At 35.2% G+C, this 17,634-nt stretch overlaps 2 protein-coding genes across 2 annotated transcripts; one reads left to right on the top strand and one right to left on the bottom strand.

Moving 5' to 3' along the window:
• Window positions 1–6,739: 6,739 nt before the first annotated feature.
• Window positions 6,740–10,428, top strand: LOC117619842. Its single transcript, XM_034349887.1, has 3 exons — window positions 6,740–8,159; window positions 9,089–9,350; window positions 9,831–10,428. Exons 1-3 carry the CDS (start codon window positions 7,153–7,155, stop codon window positions 10,008–10,010), a joined length of 1,449 nt encoding a protein of 482 aa, XP_034205778.1. The 5' UTR covers window positions 6,740–7,152; the 3' UTR covers window positions 10,011–10,428.
• Window positions 10,429–12,095: 1,667 nt separating this feature from the next.
• LOC117618757 (60S ribosomal protein L37a) lies at window positions 12,096–14,066 on the bottom strand. Its single transcript, XM_034348479.1, has 5 exons — window positions 13,940–14,066; window positions 13,077–13,116; window positions 12,655–12,743; window positions 12,448–12,530; window positions 12,096–12,353 (listed from the first exon to the last, which is right to left on the bottom strand). The coding sequence occupies exons 1-5, from the start codon at window positions 13,940–13,942 to the stop codon at window positions 12,290–12,292; spliced, it is 279 nt and encodes a 92-aa protein (XP_034204370.1). The 5' UTR covers window positions 13,943–14,066; the 3' UTR covers window positions 12,096–12,289.
• Window positions 14,067–17,634: the final 3,568 nt, after the last annotated feature.

The following is a 17,634-nucleotide window of genomic DNA, read 5'->3' as shown; positions in this document are numbered from 1 at the left end:
TTTCCACATATGAAAAAATTTCATCTCATTGCCGGACACGGGACAATGACAAATTTGGAGCCAAGCCTCACACAAGGAAACATCTTCCATGGTACTCCAAGCCCCTCCGGTTTCGATAGAAGAAGCCATAAAAATAAGAAATAAAAATACAAGGTGAAAGAGAGGAAAATGTTGAGTAAAGAGTGAATAATAGTATAAGTATAATGAAATGTATGAGGATTGGTGTTGAAAGTGAAGGGTATTGATAGGTATTTATAGAAAAAAAATCTGAATTTTTTAGAATTTTTAAAAAAAATTTACGATTTTTTTTCATATTTTTATTGCCCAAAAAAGCCTCAGCCGTAGGATTGGATTCGGATATGCTGATCGGAGGGCTGGGGATGCGACACGTGGCAACTTCCCGTTGGAGTTGGGGTCGCGCTGATGTCAACGTGCGATGGTTCAAATTCTTTTTACTGTTGGCGCGTGCATTGCACGCGCCAACGGTAAAAAAAATTTGAACGCGCTCGCTGACGTCAGCGACAGCCAGAGGCGGACCTACAGAGGCGCAAGGAGGTGCATATGCACCTCCTCTCGCCGGAAAGAGCTATGGAGGTTGTGGAATTTGCCCCTCAGCTCTGCCATGGAAGTGCCCACAATCTGCTCGAAGAAATGCCTCTGCGAAATTGCTTTTTGTTTGCTGTGGTGTTGCGTTGTTGGGCTGTTGCACGCAGCACAACCGCATGCATTTTTTTTTAAAAAGTCCCTGGCCAAAACGACTCGTTTTGGACCAAGGCAATGAAAAAAAAAGGGAATAAAGCCTTATATTTCGCAGACAGGAACCCATTGCCGAAGTACAACTAATATTATTAATAATTTAATATAAAGAGAGTCCTAAATTGAATTGAAGAAGCCAACAGACCCAAATCTCAAGGTCTGTGTTTAATTTGTCCCCTTTTGGTCTTTTTTTCTTCTGGTCTTTTATTTCTATTTTTTTTATAATATACTTTTTTATAATAATAAATTTTTTTATGTGGCTCTCTCTGTATTTTTTAATTATAAAGTTATGAAACATTGCTAGTAATCTTCAATCAAATATTGCCCCTTCTCTGAAAAATTCTTGGATCCGCCACTGGCGACCGCGGGCTGCAGCTCGGGCTCGTCTCGCCTTCGGGCTAGCCCGAGTTGGTGGGTCCCACAAACCCCCCGGGCTTGGGCTAGGCAGTGGAACAAATTTATTTTTTTTTTCCCCTTCGCCTCGTGCTCGACCCGTCCATTGGAATAGCTCTTATCTGTGTGCTTCGACTGCGTATTTTGGAGGATGATACATTAAGCCGAGCCTTGGCTCTTGACATTGTTTGCTAATTTCTGTTTTGTTGGCTTGACCCGCGGTTTAACCAACAAAGAAAAAGATAAAATTAGAGGCATCTAATTGGAAAAACATTCAAACATTCCCATAAACATCTGTGCTTGTGCTTCGCAATGGCACTTTCTTCTTATAAGGGCATTCCAAATCTAGGGATTTAGATGAGATTATAAGCTCAAATTATTTATTCAGCTTCTTGCACTTCATGTATGTCAAGATTTGAATAAATAAATAAAATGAAACAAAACAAACGAATTCCAAATGACGTGTTGCATATAATAATTTCCAATTCCTTCCAAATGTAGTACATCTGGTTATATCAAATACATTCAATTTCATATTTTCTTTAGCAAATTTAGCTTTATTGTCAAATCCATTTTTTTTTCTTCCCAAATACTTCCATCCAAACGGGACCCTTAGGACTTTGAGACTGGGAGATGGACATACACGGATTGTGGTAAGGATAACAAAGCAATTGAGTATTCTCTTTGATTCGACTTCATTTTCATGTTATTTCATCTCTCAATAGTATGGGCATATGTGTGACTGTAGTTGAAGTGAGAGCTGATGGAAACTTTTTGGTTGTTTTCCTCTCCGTGTTGAATCTCCATTTTCTTTTTCGGAGGTTATGCTCCAAATTATACATTTTTCAGAGGATCTAAATGTAAAAGTTTGACCAGCAGTAATTATATATATTATAGACAATGTCTTTTTATTGTCTATTATTTAATTTAGTGATAATTGTCTCCATCTGGTTGCAAGAAGTTTTTGTTGTGGATGAACCGAAACCTAATTGTGGCTGGCCATTGCGGCTCTCTTGCGAGTGAAGTTTCCAGTTGCAATAGTCTTGTAAATACCTTATTTTAAAACCCCGTAATACAAATTGATGAAATTAAAATTCTATGGCGTATTTCGATAATATTCCTAAATATGTAAGAACTAAAATGTCGTTAATCTTTTAATATTTAATCGACTAATTTCCCAATAATATGTAAATACCCTAAATTTGTGTGACGAAATTCATTTTAAACAGCCAAATTCTTCCAACTAAACAAATATATTATAATAGAATAATTATATGACCAACTTTGGAACAATCTAACTGAGCGGCGATATCGAAACGGTCAAAATATTGTTGGGAATTCAGCTATGCCACTTTGGTTCTCTAGGTCTAGTGGGCTTCTAAAAGTTTAATTTAATATATGTAAAATATGATTATGGCCCCAAGCTATATAAGTAGGACGGCTCTCCAGTTCTTTTCATATTCTTGTTAGGAGCCCTTTTGAATTGCCGCTTGTAGATAAAAAGAAAACTTTCACAATCACCCCTTATTGGATGTGTAACTTCTGATATTTCATACATACTATTTTTCAACGTTTTCAAACATTGGAACGAACATTTTTCATGCTCGTTTTTGAAAGATAAGAATAGACCCATTCCAGTATTTGGAAACGCTGAAAAATAGTATGTATGAAATATCATTTATCTCAATTCCATGTTTGGTTTACACAGTAATAAGAATCAAAAGTTTGCTCAATTTTTCAATAAAACCCTCGCATTAAATTGGTATCTTAAGTTTACAATAAGTTGTAAAGAAACAAATGCTTTATAAATGATTTTCCATGCTGTGAGAAAAAGTATTAAATTCCCATAGTTTTACTTATAAACGTGAAAATGGTTTCTGCTCTGGGGTAAATACTTGATCAACATGACAACATCATTACTATTTTTTGGCATGCGGCGAAGTTTGATTAATTACCATCAACTTCCATCTCCAAAGTCCAATTCAACTAGATTTGGGGTGTAATTTTTGGAAGGGTTTACCCGAAGGGTTTGGACATTATTTACTGGAAGATTTGAGTGAGGTTGCTAGACCCAAAAGTTTGTTTATGTATTTTTTTTTTCTGAGCTTCGGCTCCCTTAGAACAAAAAAAAAAAGTCCAATTCAAAACCTTAACAAAGAAGAAGAAAAAAAAAATTTATATATATATATAGAAAGGAATCTTGCCATGCTTGAAAAATGCGCTCTATAAGATTCTGTCGGCATACTTAAACGAACTTGTGTCTTTGGATCTTTTTGACTACAACATATCCTATAACTTGTTCATCAAGAATTGGAACCATTCAATGATTTGATTATTATGTGACCCAAGGACTCTTCTTCCACACAATTTTGAAATTCATGAACCTATTAATTCACATACATATACTTTAATTTTAGTTAGATAGCACCATTATTTCGAAGTCTTGACCAAACAAATGTTAATTCATTTTGTCTATCAACCTTAGCTGGCCGTCCATGTTTCATGTCTTGGGTCAAACCAACCAACTCTGTTCTTCAAATTTGGGTTCCTAAAAACCTTCAAAATCAATGAGTTGAACTTGTCAAATTATTGGAGTTTTTTTGCTTTTTTTTGGATACAAACGATATTTTACTTTAATCTAACATAAATTACTGGGAGGCGGATTCAAACTCAAGTGCAAAGTGGAGAGTATATTCGCTTTAGCCAACTTAATTAAGCCCATATGATGGTATTATCGTCCCCATCTCCGGACCCGACCCCAAAATATATATGTTTATATTTAAATAAATATATATATATAATTATAATATTTATGTTTAACCATAAGTTAACCTCCCTCTCCTAATTCTTCCTAATCTTTTCTGAAATTTCATATTGATGTGATTTTGAATAGTTGAGTTGAACTTTATAGTTAATTTGGATGTGTTGAATGATAATTTAATATGAAACTTAATGTTAAAATGTATGATAAATATTTTTTATGCAAAAAAAAAAAAAAAAGGGATTCGGGGCGAGTATGTGGAATAGTCCCCCCGACGGAAACAGGGACGGAGATTTCCTCGAAACCTATTAAACAGGTATGAGTTTAGAGATGGGACGAGAATGAAAAGCTAAGATGGGGATAATATTGTCATACATCACCTCTACCCGACCCGATTCCATCCCTAATCTGCCCAATCATTGGAGTTTGCTTCAAGCACACGAACAAAGACAACAATAATCTATTTGCTTTATTGAAATGGCAAGTGTTGGAAGTGGACATATATACTTTTGTTTTGTGTTAAATGTAATATAATCCATAATATATTTCTTCTCTGATTACTTCAGCAAAATTATCAATTGGCTTGTTTCTATTATTTCCTGAAACTATGCCACTGTTTGGGAGTTTAATGTGAATCTTATGAATAAAATATAGGGCAGTAGGCAAATGATTACCTATTTGCCTTTTGGTTTTGCACCCATATGGCACTTTATTGGCGATGAACTCTTTTGTAAAGTTGAAACTTTTTTTTTAAGCAAAAGGCTAGGTCAATCTTTTATGATTATACATATTTTTAATCAGATTTGAGGCAGATATTTTCACAACACAAAAAAATAAGTTCAAACTCATTTTTGGTTATTTATTTTGCCTTGAATTAAATTTTGGTCACTTATATATTTTTTGTCAATGCCGTCACAGTGTTTCGTTTTGTTAGTACAATTCTAATTAACTTCAAATGACAACTAAAAACTTGTTTAAACTCGTGAATATTACTCAAGGATGGTTGAAAATCATGGTTATAGCCTTGAATCTCAATTTCAAACAATAAATCAAAAAATTCAAACGTGGAGTTAAAACTGTAAAAATTATTGGAGACTTAAAACTGTGAAAATTATTGGAGACTCGATTTCTCTATTAATAAACACGAAAGTTAATATTAAAATTAGTTTTAGAAGGCCCACGGTCTTTCAAACCCCCAAAAACATTTTTTTATATTATCAAAAAACAAACAAATTGTTGAGATCTAAACCAAAACTGAAATTGATACAAAACAAAACACACAATAACCAAAAATGCATTTTACCCAAAAAGAAAGTAGCTAAAGTATGGGCATATGGCCAAGTTGCGCATACATTTTACCTCATTTAAAATTGCATCCGTAACAAAAAGCTTCACAGATATGTTAAAGTGCCACCATATGCGTCTGTAGCTCATGTGAACATGATTTGGTTATTTCTAGATTTACTGATAAATATAAAATATCTGTGAGCTCTTTATCCGTAGGTTTAGTTGATTTCCCTTGTCATTTCATGCCAAATCATGGATAAGGGGGACTATGCTTGATAGGCTTCACATTTTTCTGGGGAGGAAGTGAAATGCTTTTTTTTTTTTTTTTGGGTTGAAAGGAGGTGAAATGTTATGAAGTAGGGAGGGAGCAAATACAATGTTACTGAGGGATCTGATGTGAGAGCATGGTTACTATATATGGAACCAGAAATACCTAAAGTATATAACTTGGTAATTTTTTAAAATACAGTAACAAGTTTGAACCGAAAATACCAATTGAGAAAAATTTAAGAAAATTTGATTTATGAGTGTATAAGATAGAAATACAACAACATATATAACTTATATTGAGATCAAAAAAATCTTGAAGAGAAGTCATGCAAATTATAATATTTTAGTCAATAACATGCTATGCTTTTGTTAATATTTTGACATTAGCGCAGGTGAGGTTTGACAAACTTTGACAAATAACTTCATTACCAAATACAAATACAATACAATTTTAGACAATCTTGATCTCTTGGATTACAGGGGTCCAAGAAATTTGTGGTCACTCACCGTTGGATGTAAATTCAACGGTTCACTTACTCTTGCACTCATTTTAAGAAACTTTTCTGAACCATTGAATTAATGTCCAACGGTGGGTGACCACAATCTCTTGGACTTCTGTGATCCAAAAGATCATAAATGCAATTTTACATAATCAAACTAATTATTGTTAGTTACTTCGGTTTTGAATTATACTATACACATACAGTACACTTTTCAAAACATACAAAAGATTCACTTGCTTATTAGGTTTGCTTTGTTATTGATAAGAAGGAATGTGTTGATGTATCTCACTTATAAAAAGAAGCATCGATGTGAAAGAGTTGATGACAAGTGACAAATTCTAAAGAAAGCAAATTGTACAAGTTGTAGAATCAATATAGTGAATGCAATTCTTCTATCATATTTTTCGTTACTTTACCTTGATAAGCATTAGATGAGTAATTATTTTTGTATCAAATATAAGGTTAATATGACAATTTATCGGATTACTAGATTATAGATACCCTTTGTCTATTATAAGTGCTACGAATTGGTCGTAGGAGTCCGTTGACCTCTTTTTGAGGATTGTAAAACCCGTTTGATCTTTTCAACAAAATACCGATTACTCTAAAAACATATATAAATTTAATATGTAAATTTAAGAAAACTTAAAAATAGAAGTTTTTTTTTCTTTTCAGATACATGTTTTTTTAAAGAAAATACGTAGGAATAAAATACGCGTATTTACTGTTTGAGGGGAAAGAATATATTACTTTCACCGAATTATTTGTCGCTTTGAGTTGTCAGATATAGTACGTGGACCTCTCTCTCTCTCTCTCTCTCTCTGAGACTGGTCTCTCTGGTTTTTCAAAATTGGAAATGGACGATTGTATAACACTCCACTCTTGGTTCAATCTTTAGCCATAAACTCAGCGTACGCATCGCTCTTCCCAACATCTCATCTTCCCCTTCCTTTCCAGTCATCCATAATAATACTCAAAAGTCCAAAAAAAAATTGAAAAAAATAAAGAGAGAAACATTCGCCTAACCCCACAATCACATCCCCACCACTCTCCTCACAATCAAACCGAAAACCAGAAAGCAAAAATCCAAATAAGAACAGAGGAAACGAAACTGCGTGTTCTTCTTCTTGTTCTTGTCGCCGTTTTTGTTGTTGCTATGATTGGTATTGTGTTCCTTATGTAATGCATCATAAGAAATCAGAAGCTCAGATCGGAAAAGAAAGCATTGGCGTCTCTTCCGATTTCAATCCAATCTCAGGCGCAGCACCACCACCGCCACCTTCTTTCTCTTCTTCAATTTCGCACCAATTCAACCACATCTCTCAGTTTCCTCACTACCCATCTCAACATTTGCCCCAAAATGACCCTCCAATCCCTCAAACCACACCTTACAAGCGACCCCTTTTGACCCAAACCCACTCCTCTCTCTCCAAATCCCCAACCCTTTACAAATTCCCACCGCCCCCGAAGAACCCACCTCTCTTTTCCCCTTCTCTTGCCGCCAAAACCGCCTTTTTTCGCCTCATCCGCCGCGTCAACCGCCTCCGCCGCCTTCTCCTATTGCTCTGTCTGCCCTTCTTTTACTTCTTGGTCTCTCACCCAAGCCACTCTTTCTTTCTTGACTTTCTCTCCGCTTTTGCTTTCTCTTCTGCATTGCTGTTCTCGCTCAATCTCGCCCTCCCTCGCCTCCCATCAATACGGCTTTTCCTAGCCAGGTCTTTCCCAATCAAGCTCAAGACCTCGTCTTCCTTGTCTAGACCGCCTTTGCCGGTGTTTTGGTCAATTGGGTCTCGCCCAAAAGCCGAGAACAGAGGAAATTCAGGGTGTTGGGTTCAGGTTTATGGCAACGGAGACGTGTATGAGGGTGAGTTTCACAAGGGACAGTGTTCAGGAAGTGGGGTGTATTACTATTACATGAGTGGGAGGTATGAGGGAGACTGGGTTGATGGGAAATATGATGGTTATGGTGTAGAGACATGGGCAAGAGGAAGCCGGTACCGCGGGCAATATAGGCAGGGTCTTAGATATGGTTTTGGAGTGTATAGGTTTTACACTGGTGATGTTTATGCTGGGGAATGGTCTAATGGGCAGACTCATGGGTGTGGAATTCATACCTGTGAGGATGGGAGTAGATATGTTGGGGAATTCAAGTGGGGCGTCAAGCATGGCCTTGGTCACTACCATTTCAGGTAAATTTGGCAATGGAGTTTGTGGCATTGTTTATGTTTTGATTTTTTGGGTTATATTTTTGGTTATTCTGAGGATGATGATGTTATTTCCACTTATTGTCTCTGATTTTTTATAGTTCTTCTGTTACTTGGCTGTGATTTGATTGTGAAGAAGTTGTTAATCATGGATTGCGCCACTTGATGTGATAGTTGAGTTTTATGGATTTCACTACTTTCGTTTGGTTTTACTTGGGGAATTTTGTGGATTTGTAAACCTTAAGAACGGGAGAGAGTTCTTTGTGTTAATCTTTAGAGTAGAACTGGAAAAGACTGGGCGTTCATCACTGTTATACTGTAGGCACCTGAGATAATTGTTGCCAGAAATTCTGAGAAGCGTGGGAAAAAAAAATTAAGAATGGTTACCTTAATTTAAATATACAGGTGTGAATGATGCTCATGGAAATTCAAGATATAAATCCACACACACAAAAAAAGGGGGGAGTTGAATTTTAGGTATTGTACCTACTGTTGATTTGCTTAACATCTACCAAAATTAATGGCACAATGGTGGAAAATTTTACAGAGTGTAGTGCCTTATTGAATTACGACAGTTGCATCAATATATACACTTTAGTGTTGTTATTCACATGTTTTCTAACCATTTGTGTTTTGAGATAGAGCAGTTATACTTGTTAAATAATAAAATGCTATATGCAGACTTCAGTTTACTTCGCCTTTCATCTGATATTGAGATATTGGGATGGCTTGCTATGCAAATATGCACACAAATACACATCCATGCTCCTTTAATTGGCATTTTGTTTTGTGTTTAGTTTGGGCCTTATATCTATGGATACCTCTGTTGTGGCTAAATATCCACCTATATATAAATGTTCAGTACTTCTTTTTGAGAGAAATTCCGCTAATTTCTTTTATTTACTTTTATTCAGAAATGGGGATACATATGCTGGAGAATATTTTGCGGATAAAATGCATGGGTTTGGAGTCTATCGATTTGCAAATGGACATAGGTACGAGGGAGCCTGGCATGAGGGTAGAAGGCAAGGGCTTGGTATGTACACATTCAGAACTGGGGAAACTCAGGCTGGTCACTGGCAAAATGGAGTCCTTGATGTTCCAAGCACACAAAATGCAACTTATCCTGTATCCCCGGTTGCTGTTAATCATTCCAAAGTACTCAATGCGGTACAGGTACTTACTATTTACACAAATATTTGCATAAGGCACACATGTTTTCTATGGAATGCAACAGTAGCAGATGTGTTACAAATTTGTGCCCACAGTACAGCTACAAAAGAGTTTGTTGTTTTGTGGTTCCATGAGGATATGAATTTCTGGTCAAGACTTGTTTGGTTTTAGTGCTCATTCATATCACTTTGCGTCAATTTAAGGAAGTGTGCTCAAGCAAAAAACTTATAGTTAGCATGACTCTTAGAGTTCGTTTTAGTTCACAATTTCTAACCTATGCAATGTTCAATAAATGTTTGCATGTTTATTTTTAATACTTGTTAGCAACGAAGTAGCGCCATACCCAAGTACTTATAATTATCTTTGTTTCTTCAGTAGTCACGTTCTTAGGGAAGTGGGAAATGGGTTGACATTTAGTTATTACAATGTGAATAGCCAATAGAATTTGTTCTTAATCTGTTTTATTATTCATGTTACAATCAGGAAGCACGAATAGTGGCAGAGAAAGCCTATGATGTCGCCAAGGTGGATGAAAGAGTGAACAGGGCTGTAACAGCAGCTAATAGGGCAGCAAATGCAGCTAGAGTAGCAGCAGTGAAAGCTGTCCAGAAACAAATGCAGCACAATAGTAGCAGTGACAGCATACCAATTCCAATTTTATGAAAACCCTGATGAGGACTCAGTGCAAGTTTGTGAGGTGTGAGAACAAGAGGAAGCTTTTATGGTTTCCCTTCTGATGTAGCTTCAAGTTTTAGGTTCGCATCTTCGGCATCTTGCCTGGAGAGGATGGTGCGTATTTGAACTCATACGTGGGGAGTGTCAAAGTTTACATCTATATATTTTGTTTCTTAGATTGTGTATACATATAGGGAGGGAGAAGGAGAGAGGGAGAAAGAAGAGGGAATGCTGGTCGGCATCCGGATGCTTTACTAATTTTCGCTTTGCAATCCTAGTGCGTCTTGTGTATAGATGAGGTAGATGTAATATGTAAGTGCTGGAGCCCAGGTAAAACCTTGACCCAGCCGCTGTTGTATGTGAATTGTTAGTAATTTTAACAAGGTGAGAAAATTTTCAGTAACCATTAACCATTCCACCCACTTGCATTCTTCTTTTTTTAATCTATGTTATTATAGCCAATCGTGAGCCTGGGCACAAAGTGAATCATAGTGAGAGTTTTATGCAAGTTCCTCGATTTTTCAGTTACAGGTATATCCTCTTGATCTCACCTTAACAATTGAGATGACAAGTTATTGTATCAGTTTTTGTCGCTCATTTTTGTGACTACGACATATAAACAGTGCAAATCAATTGCCCTTTCTGTATCTTGATTCAAATTGATGGGAATGGTAACAAGAAGCATGGTTTTTATTATGCAGTTTCGGGGTTGTTGAAGCATAAGTTCGTTCTAAACTAGGGTTGTTAAGAAACCTATAAACGGGTGTTTGACCAAATCAGTTCGTTGGTTTAAAGGATAAACTGCAGAAATATCCCTTGAACTCGTACCTAATTATCAATTTACATCATGACTTTCTTTGTTACAAAATTAAGGACTCAAACTAAATTTTATCCGCAATTTCCCACCTGCGGTCCAAATTCTCAACATTTCATCCAATTTTCAGTTAAATGATTTTAAAAAAAATTTATTTTTGGAAAAAATTAAAGGAAAAAAAAAATAAAACAAAAACCTCCCTACAGCCATCACCTTTCTTCCCACCATCGCCATCACACCTCTCCTCATCACCACAGCCAGCCCCTCATCTCACCAACCCAAAACAACTCCTCCCCATCCCCCATCTCAGCCACTCCAATCCTCGATTGAAATCACAGCAGCCAGTGACCCAGCCTCTTCCCTACCTGCAACCCACCCTACATCCAAAAAACATAAAAGAAAACCCTATTCCTACCCACAAACCCAAACCCATTCGCGCCATTTCCCCTATGATTTTTCCCCCATAGCCTTAAAGGTCCAGACCTCTTCACCTCACAGGTTCATTGCCCCTTCACCGCACCCCAAATCGCACAACTCATCAATGGATTCAAGATCTGAATAAAATGGGGCTGATGGGTTTGGTCGCATAGAGAGAGAGAGAGAGGGGGGAGAATGGGCTTGGTCGCAGAGAGAGAGAAGAAAGGGTGGGTGGGTCCCTCCCCTCTGTTTATTAAAGTGATTGTTTTTCATTTTATATGTCATACTATTTTATTTTACAGTATTTAATTATTTTTAACATATGAAATTACCAATTTGCTCTCATATTTAATGGCAAATTAGATGATATGTTGACAATTAAGTACAAGTTCCAGGGACATATCGACAATTTACCCTTGTTTTAAATTAAGTAATTTTGAGCTATTTGTGGGTGAAGAAAGCTGGATCCAGAGAGGTATAATTTAACAAATTTCTATTTTTACTTGATTTCTCTGTCAAAGTTCATCAAAAAAATTTCTCTGTCAAACTTAGTAGGGTTGCTGAAATTTGCCGGTTTGGGAATGACAACTAATAGTGGAGCGGGCTTTGCGCTTCAGAAAACTTATCTGTAAGTTTCACCTCCACAAATAATTCATACAAATGTCCAAGGCAATTTTCCTTGTCAACCAAAGAAGTGTTCCTTTTTGAGCTTTTGTATGAAAGGGGTTCCGTATATTTCTTTCATACGTACAAAATTTAATAAATGAAAGAATCGAGAACGAACAACCTTTTGATTCAATCATAGAATGCAATATCACCCACAAGAAAACTGAACTTTGCAATGGCTCTGTAATCTTAACGAAAACAACTATAATTTACTCAATAACCACTTACTCCGCTTTGTCAAAGACAAAGCTCCGCGTACAAGTACATAACAGAATGTAAATAGAACATTAAGAAAAGGATGGTTAACTAGGTTTACATATTGCATCATGAAAAAGATAGATTTCAAGGAAAACAGACGAAGTCTGCAGATCTAACTCTCAGTCTGCTCCCTGAGCCTTCGGATGGTACTCCTAACAGTCACGGCACTTGCGGTACTGCAACATATACCAAAACACAAGAATTATAATCCAAGTACAGAATGACAGGAATATATGTTACAAACAAAGCCCATAATGGCATAGTCCTCACTTTAGGGTGTAGGCGCCACCGGCTTTCACTTTTCCGCAATCTTTGCAACCCCAGATTCCGACAGCCTTGCGCTTCACCGCATACTGCAATGGTGAGCTTTTCATAAGAAGGATTGCATACATATAGAAACCTATTTTTACTTTAAACAGCTACAAAAACCATAAGACTGTCAAGAATAATCATAAAATAATAGAGTAGGGTAACTACCTTCCCACAAAACTCACAGAAGTACTTGCTGTGCTGAGAAACTTCCATCTTCTTGATTTGCTTCCTCAGACTAGCACCATATCGGGTGCCTGAATAGATACAAAATAAGTAAGGCCACCTTTGTAGGTCAAACAGAACATTAAATTTTAATTATTGTGACATACCATACCAGCAACGGCGCTTCCCTTGTTTACTAATACAATCTTTGGCAATAGCACTCAAAAGTTCTAAATCCTTTTTTTTTTTTTAATAATACAGCTTGATTGTTTTTTTAAATCGTTATAAACCTAAACTAGAATAATCATTCAGCACTACTCTCTGCATTCCTGTTTGCATAAACTAAACTGATTCCCCCGCGGTATTTCGTTTCCAATGAAATTAAAATGAAGGAAGGAAAAAAAAAAAGTGCAACGGGAACATACCATACTTCCCAACAATACCGGCCTTCTTGGTTCTCTTTGTCTGCACAACAACAGAGGAAAAAAAGTGGAAAGTAAAAAATCAAATCCAAGTTGGTAGTGGAATATTTAGAAAAAGAAGAAAAAATAAAAACACAATCTACAACCATAAAGCTAAAGCCATTCATATACACGATCCATATCAATTGAGATGCAATCACCAAGGCAAAACTAGCAAGGATACTATTGAGCCACACTTGATGAATTTTCTTCTAAACCAAAGTAGAACACAAGGTACAAGGCACAGATGCTAAAAACAAGGGTAAATGCAACAACTATTTTTAACTCCAAGTCCTCTACCTACAATGATGTACCCATAAATCTTCAAACCATGAAACTAAACTCTTGGACTATAACACAAAGAATCAGCAAAGCTTTCCTTTTCAACAATCTATATCAAGATCTAAGGTCACAGTTTATTCTACATCTCACAGTGCAACAGAGAGAAAACCCCATTTGACAACCACACTAATTGGGGGAAAAAGCATGAACAACCCACCAGATTGCTTAGACAGCTAAATATTTTGAAGGACTTAACCCAATATTTGTTTTGCCCTCTGAGTCAAAAATTACTTCCACCCCTCTATATCTTCCAGTTTTGCAATTCCCATTTGAACCCATAAATCAAAATCGAAAAGAAGTACAGTACAAAAAATATGTGATTTGAATGCACAATTTCCCCAACCACAATGAAGCAAAACAAAAACAAATCTATTTCGAGACGGCTGCTCATCAACAGATTTCAAATGCACAAACTTATGCAATATAGTTGCGAAACAAAAACAATTCTGTAACACCAAAAGGCTTACACAACAAACAAAACGTACCATTTTTGGTTATGGAAATGGAGGAGCTAAAACCCTAGAAATCTCTGTCACTTTGCAGCCCGAGCTCTTTACCCTCGTTTCTATAGCGTTTTATATAGTGGCCTCCCTCCGGCCTATCCCTCCCCTCAGAACATGTCTTTAGGGCTTTTTATTTCTTTTGGGCCTTCGTAGTCTAGTTAGTCCAATAGAGGAAAAAAAAAAAGAGGCTACAAGTCACTTTTGGTCCATCTAATTTGGCACTTCAACCACTTTTGACCATGTAGTTTTAATTCCGTCAATTTTAACCTTGTAGTTTCGTATTTGTATCAATTCAATGACAGTTAATATTCCTGTCAATTTCTTTGACGATTCAAGGGACAATTTCGTCAACCCAAAATCCTTGAGCATAAAAACTAATTTGAAACTCCCCTAATTTAATATTAGAGCTTGAAATTGGTCATTTGGGTTTAGGGTTCTTCAAAAATTGGGAATACTGGTTGAATTTCAAGCCCTAATATGAAATGGGGAGAATTTTAAACAAGCTTTTACGCTAAAGGGTTTTGGGTTGACGAAATTGCCCCTTACATCGTTCAAGAAATTGACGAGAATACTAACATGTCTTTGAATTGCTACAAATACAAAACTACAATGGCAAAATTGACGGAATTGAAACTACATGGTCAAAAGTGATTGAAGTGCCAAACTACAGGGACCAAAAGTGACTTTTGGCAACAACAAAAATTGTAAAACATACTCGAGTTTTCTAACCCACGAAAAAATAAAGATAAAAATTTAAGGTTAAAATTCATTTTTGGTCCTTATTGTTTGGCACTTTAACCATTTTTGACCATGTAGTATCAATTCCTTCATTTTTGACTATGTAGTTTCATAGCAATTCAAGGACAAGTTAGTATTCCAGTCAATTTCTTTGATGGTGCCAGGGGCAATTTGGTCAACCCAAAATCCTTAAGCGTAAAAGCTCATCTGAAACTCTCCCCATTTCATGTTAAGGCTTGCAATTGGCCATTTGGGTTTAGGGTTCTTCAAAAATTGGGATTAGTGGTTGAATTTCAAACTCTAATATGAAATGGGGAGACGACATTTTACACTAAAGGATTTTGGATTGACAAAATTGTCCCTTGCATCGTCAAAGAAATTAATAAGAATACTAATTTGTCCTTGAATTGCTACAAAGACGAAACTACAATGGAAAATTTGACGGAATTGAAACTATATGGTCAAAAGTAGTTGAAGTGCCAAACTACAAGGACCAAAAGTGACTTTTGGCTAAAATTTAATCTACACTGAAAGGATAAAATTTTTTTTTTTTGAATGCCAACGAGGTTTAGCCTAGAGGAAAATAGTATTGACTTGTATAAAAATAAAAATAAAACTTTTTTTGAGACCACTCAGGGTTGAACTCCAGTAGTACATGGATAGTGTGTATGTGAGCAAATCCCCCTCCCATATTTGAACTACTAATTTTAGTGAATTATTTGAGAACAATCGTTGGTCGTTACGGATAAAATGATGACATGTTTATTTATCAAGAATGGTATAAGAAGCAGACATGGGGTTAGTCAAGTTGGCTATAGCCGATGTACTCCTCATTTTGCACCTTCGTTTGAATCCCCTTCCCCATAGTTTAAAAGATAATATCTCTTGTATAAAAAAGAGAATGGTAGAAGAATAAATTAACTTATTTCAATTTTCTGGCTAACAATTTATGATACGACCCGATACATGACTCGAAATCGCATGGAAAATTAGTAAGTCAACTTGCATTATTAAATTTTCGGGTCATTTTCAAGTCAACTCACCATGACCTGTTTAATAAACTGGTGGATTTTGAATCAACCCAATAAAATACCTATGTAAACCAATTATTAAATGAATTGTGTCAATCTGTGTAATACACACCAAATTACCAACTTGTTTCTTTGTTTCTTCTTCATTTTCTTCATTTTCTATTTGTCTTTCTCAATCTTCATATATATATATATATATATATATAGAACGGCAAAATATAATCACTATTTTTATATAAAAATATACATGTAAAAATTGCAAACTGCAATTACTTGATTAAATTATCAAAATTCAAGTTTTTAATTATTTTTTTATGACCTTATGAATTTGCGATGTGGCTCTTTTGTTGATTTTTTGTATTTATTGATTTATTGATAATTTAAAGAGAGCTTACATTGAGGGACACCCCTTATAGGGCCCACTCAAGATTGTATTTCACCAATCTAAACCGTCTATTTTGTAGATACTCATTCAAAGATTATCTCTACAAAAAATCACTTGAATCCGATATCATTTGACCATTCAATTGAGTTATTGAAATTTTAGTACTTTCTTGAAGCACTGTATTCATTGATTTTGTAGGACACAATTGGATGTCAAAACAGTTTTCGATTTGTCTAATTTTTTGTAAGGATGATCTATGAATGAAGACCTAAAAAATATATGGTTTGGATCATTGGGAAAAAAATTATAAGGTACCCTAAAGGGCATCCCTCAAATAAAATTATTTAAGGAATCCCTCAATAGAAGGGGACTATACGTATATATATATATATATCAGTATTGATCTCTTAGACTACAAGGGTCCAAGAGATTTGTGGTCACTCACCGTTGAATGTAAATTCAACGGTTCACTCATTCTTGCACTCCTTTTAAGAAACTTTTTTGAATATATATAAAGTAAAAGGCAGAGAATGGTAAAACATTCAAAATACCAAAAAATTCCATTGGTTAATCCAAACATTAAGAATTGAAATTATTAATTAAATGAGGATAATATGGTAAATTCACACATTTTCATATTAAAAAAATTAAAATTAAAAGAATATTTAGATGATAGATCCTATTTTTATGGAACACAACTACCCATTATTATTTTTAATTCTAAAATAAAATTAAAAATTTTAAAAAAACCTCTCACAGAAACGAAAGCACGTGAGGAGAGACTAGTATATATTAATATTTAAATATTTTTTATATTTTTTTAAAATATAAATTTAATGAATTTGATCACATTGATTAACTGTCCTAAACACAGGTGCCAAATTAAAAATACATAAATTAAATTAACCAATGTTATAAAACACAAAGACTATTTTAACATTTAATCCTTGATTTTTATTTGTTTTTGAATCAAGTCATGCCATTTCAAATTTTATCTCATAAATAACCTTAAACATTAGGCTATTGTTTTCTTTTTCTTTACATCAAACCTATAAGTCGTGCACGTCTCGTGAAATCTATATATATAAAGCAAAAGGCAGAGAATGGTGAAACATTCAAAATGTCAGAAATTGCCCTTGGTTAATGCAAACATTAAGAATTAAAATTATTAATTAAATGAGGATAATATGGTAAATTCATACTTTTTATATTTAAAAAAATTAAANTTTTTTAGGTCTTCATTCATAGATCATCCTTACCAAAAATTAGACAAATCGGAAACCGTTTCGACATCCAATTGTGTCCTACAAAATCAATGAGCACGGTGCTTCAAGAAAGTACTAAAATTTCAATAACTCAATTGAATGGTCAAATGATATCGGATTCAAGTGATTTTTTGTAGAGATGATCTTTGAATGAGTATCTACAAAATAGACGGTTTGGATTGGTGAAATACAATCTGGAGTGGGCCGTACAATAGAAGTTCTCTGTATATATATATATATATTGAATTCAATAAATCA

Source organism: Prunus dulcis, chromosome 2, assembly GCF_902201215.1.
Source record: "Prunus dulcis chromosome 2, ALMONDv2, whole genome shotgun sequence".
NCBI classification, from domain to species: Eukaryota; Viridiplantae; Streptophyta; class Magnoliopsida; order Rosales; family Rosaceae; genus Prunus; species Prunus dulcis.
The sequence above is the reverse complement of the archived record's forward strand: the minus strand, read 5'-3'. Positions and strand labels throughout refer to the sequence as shown.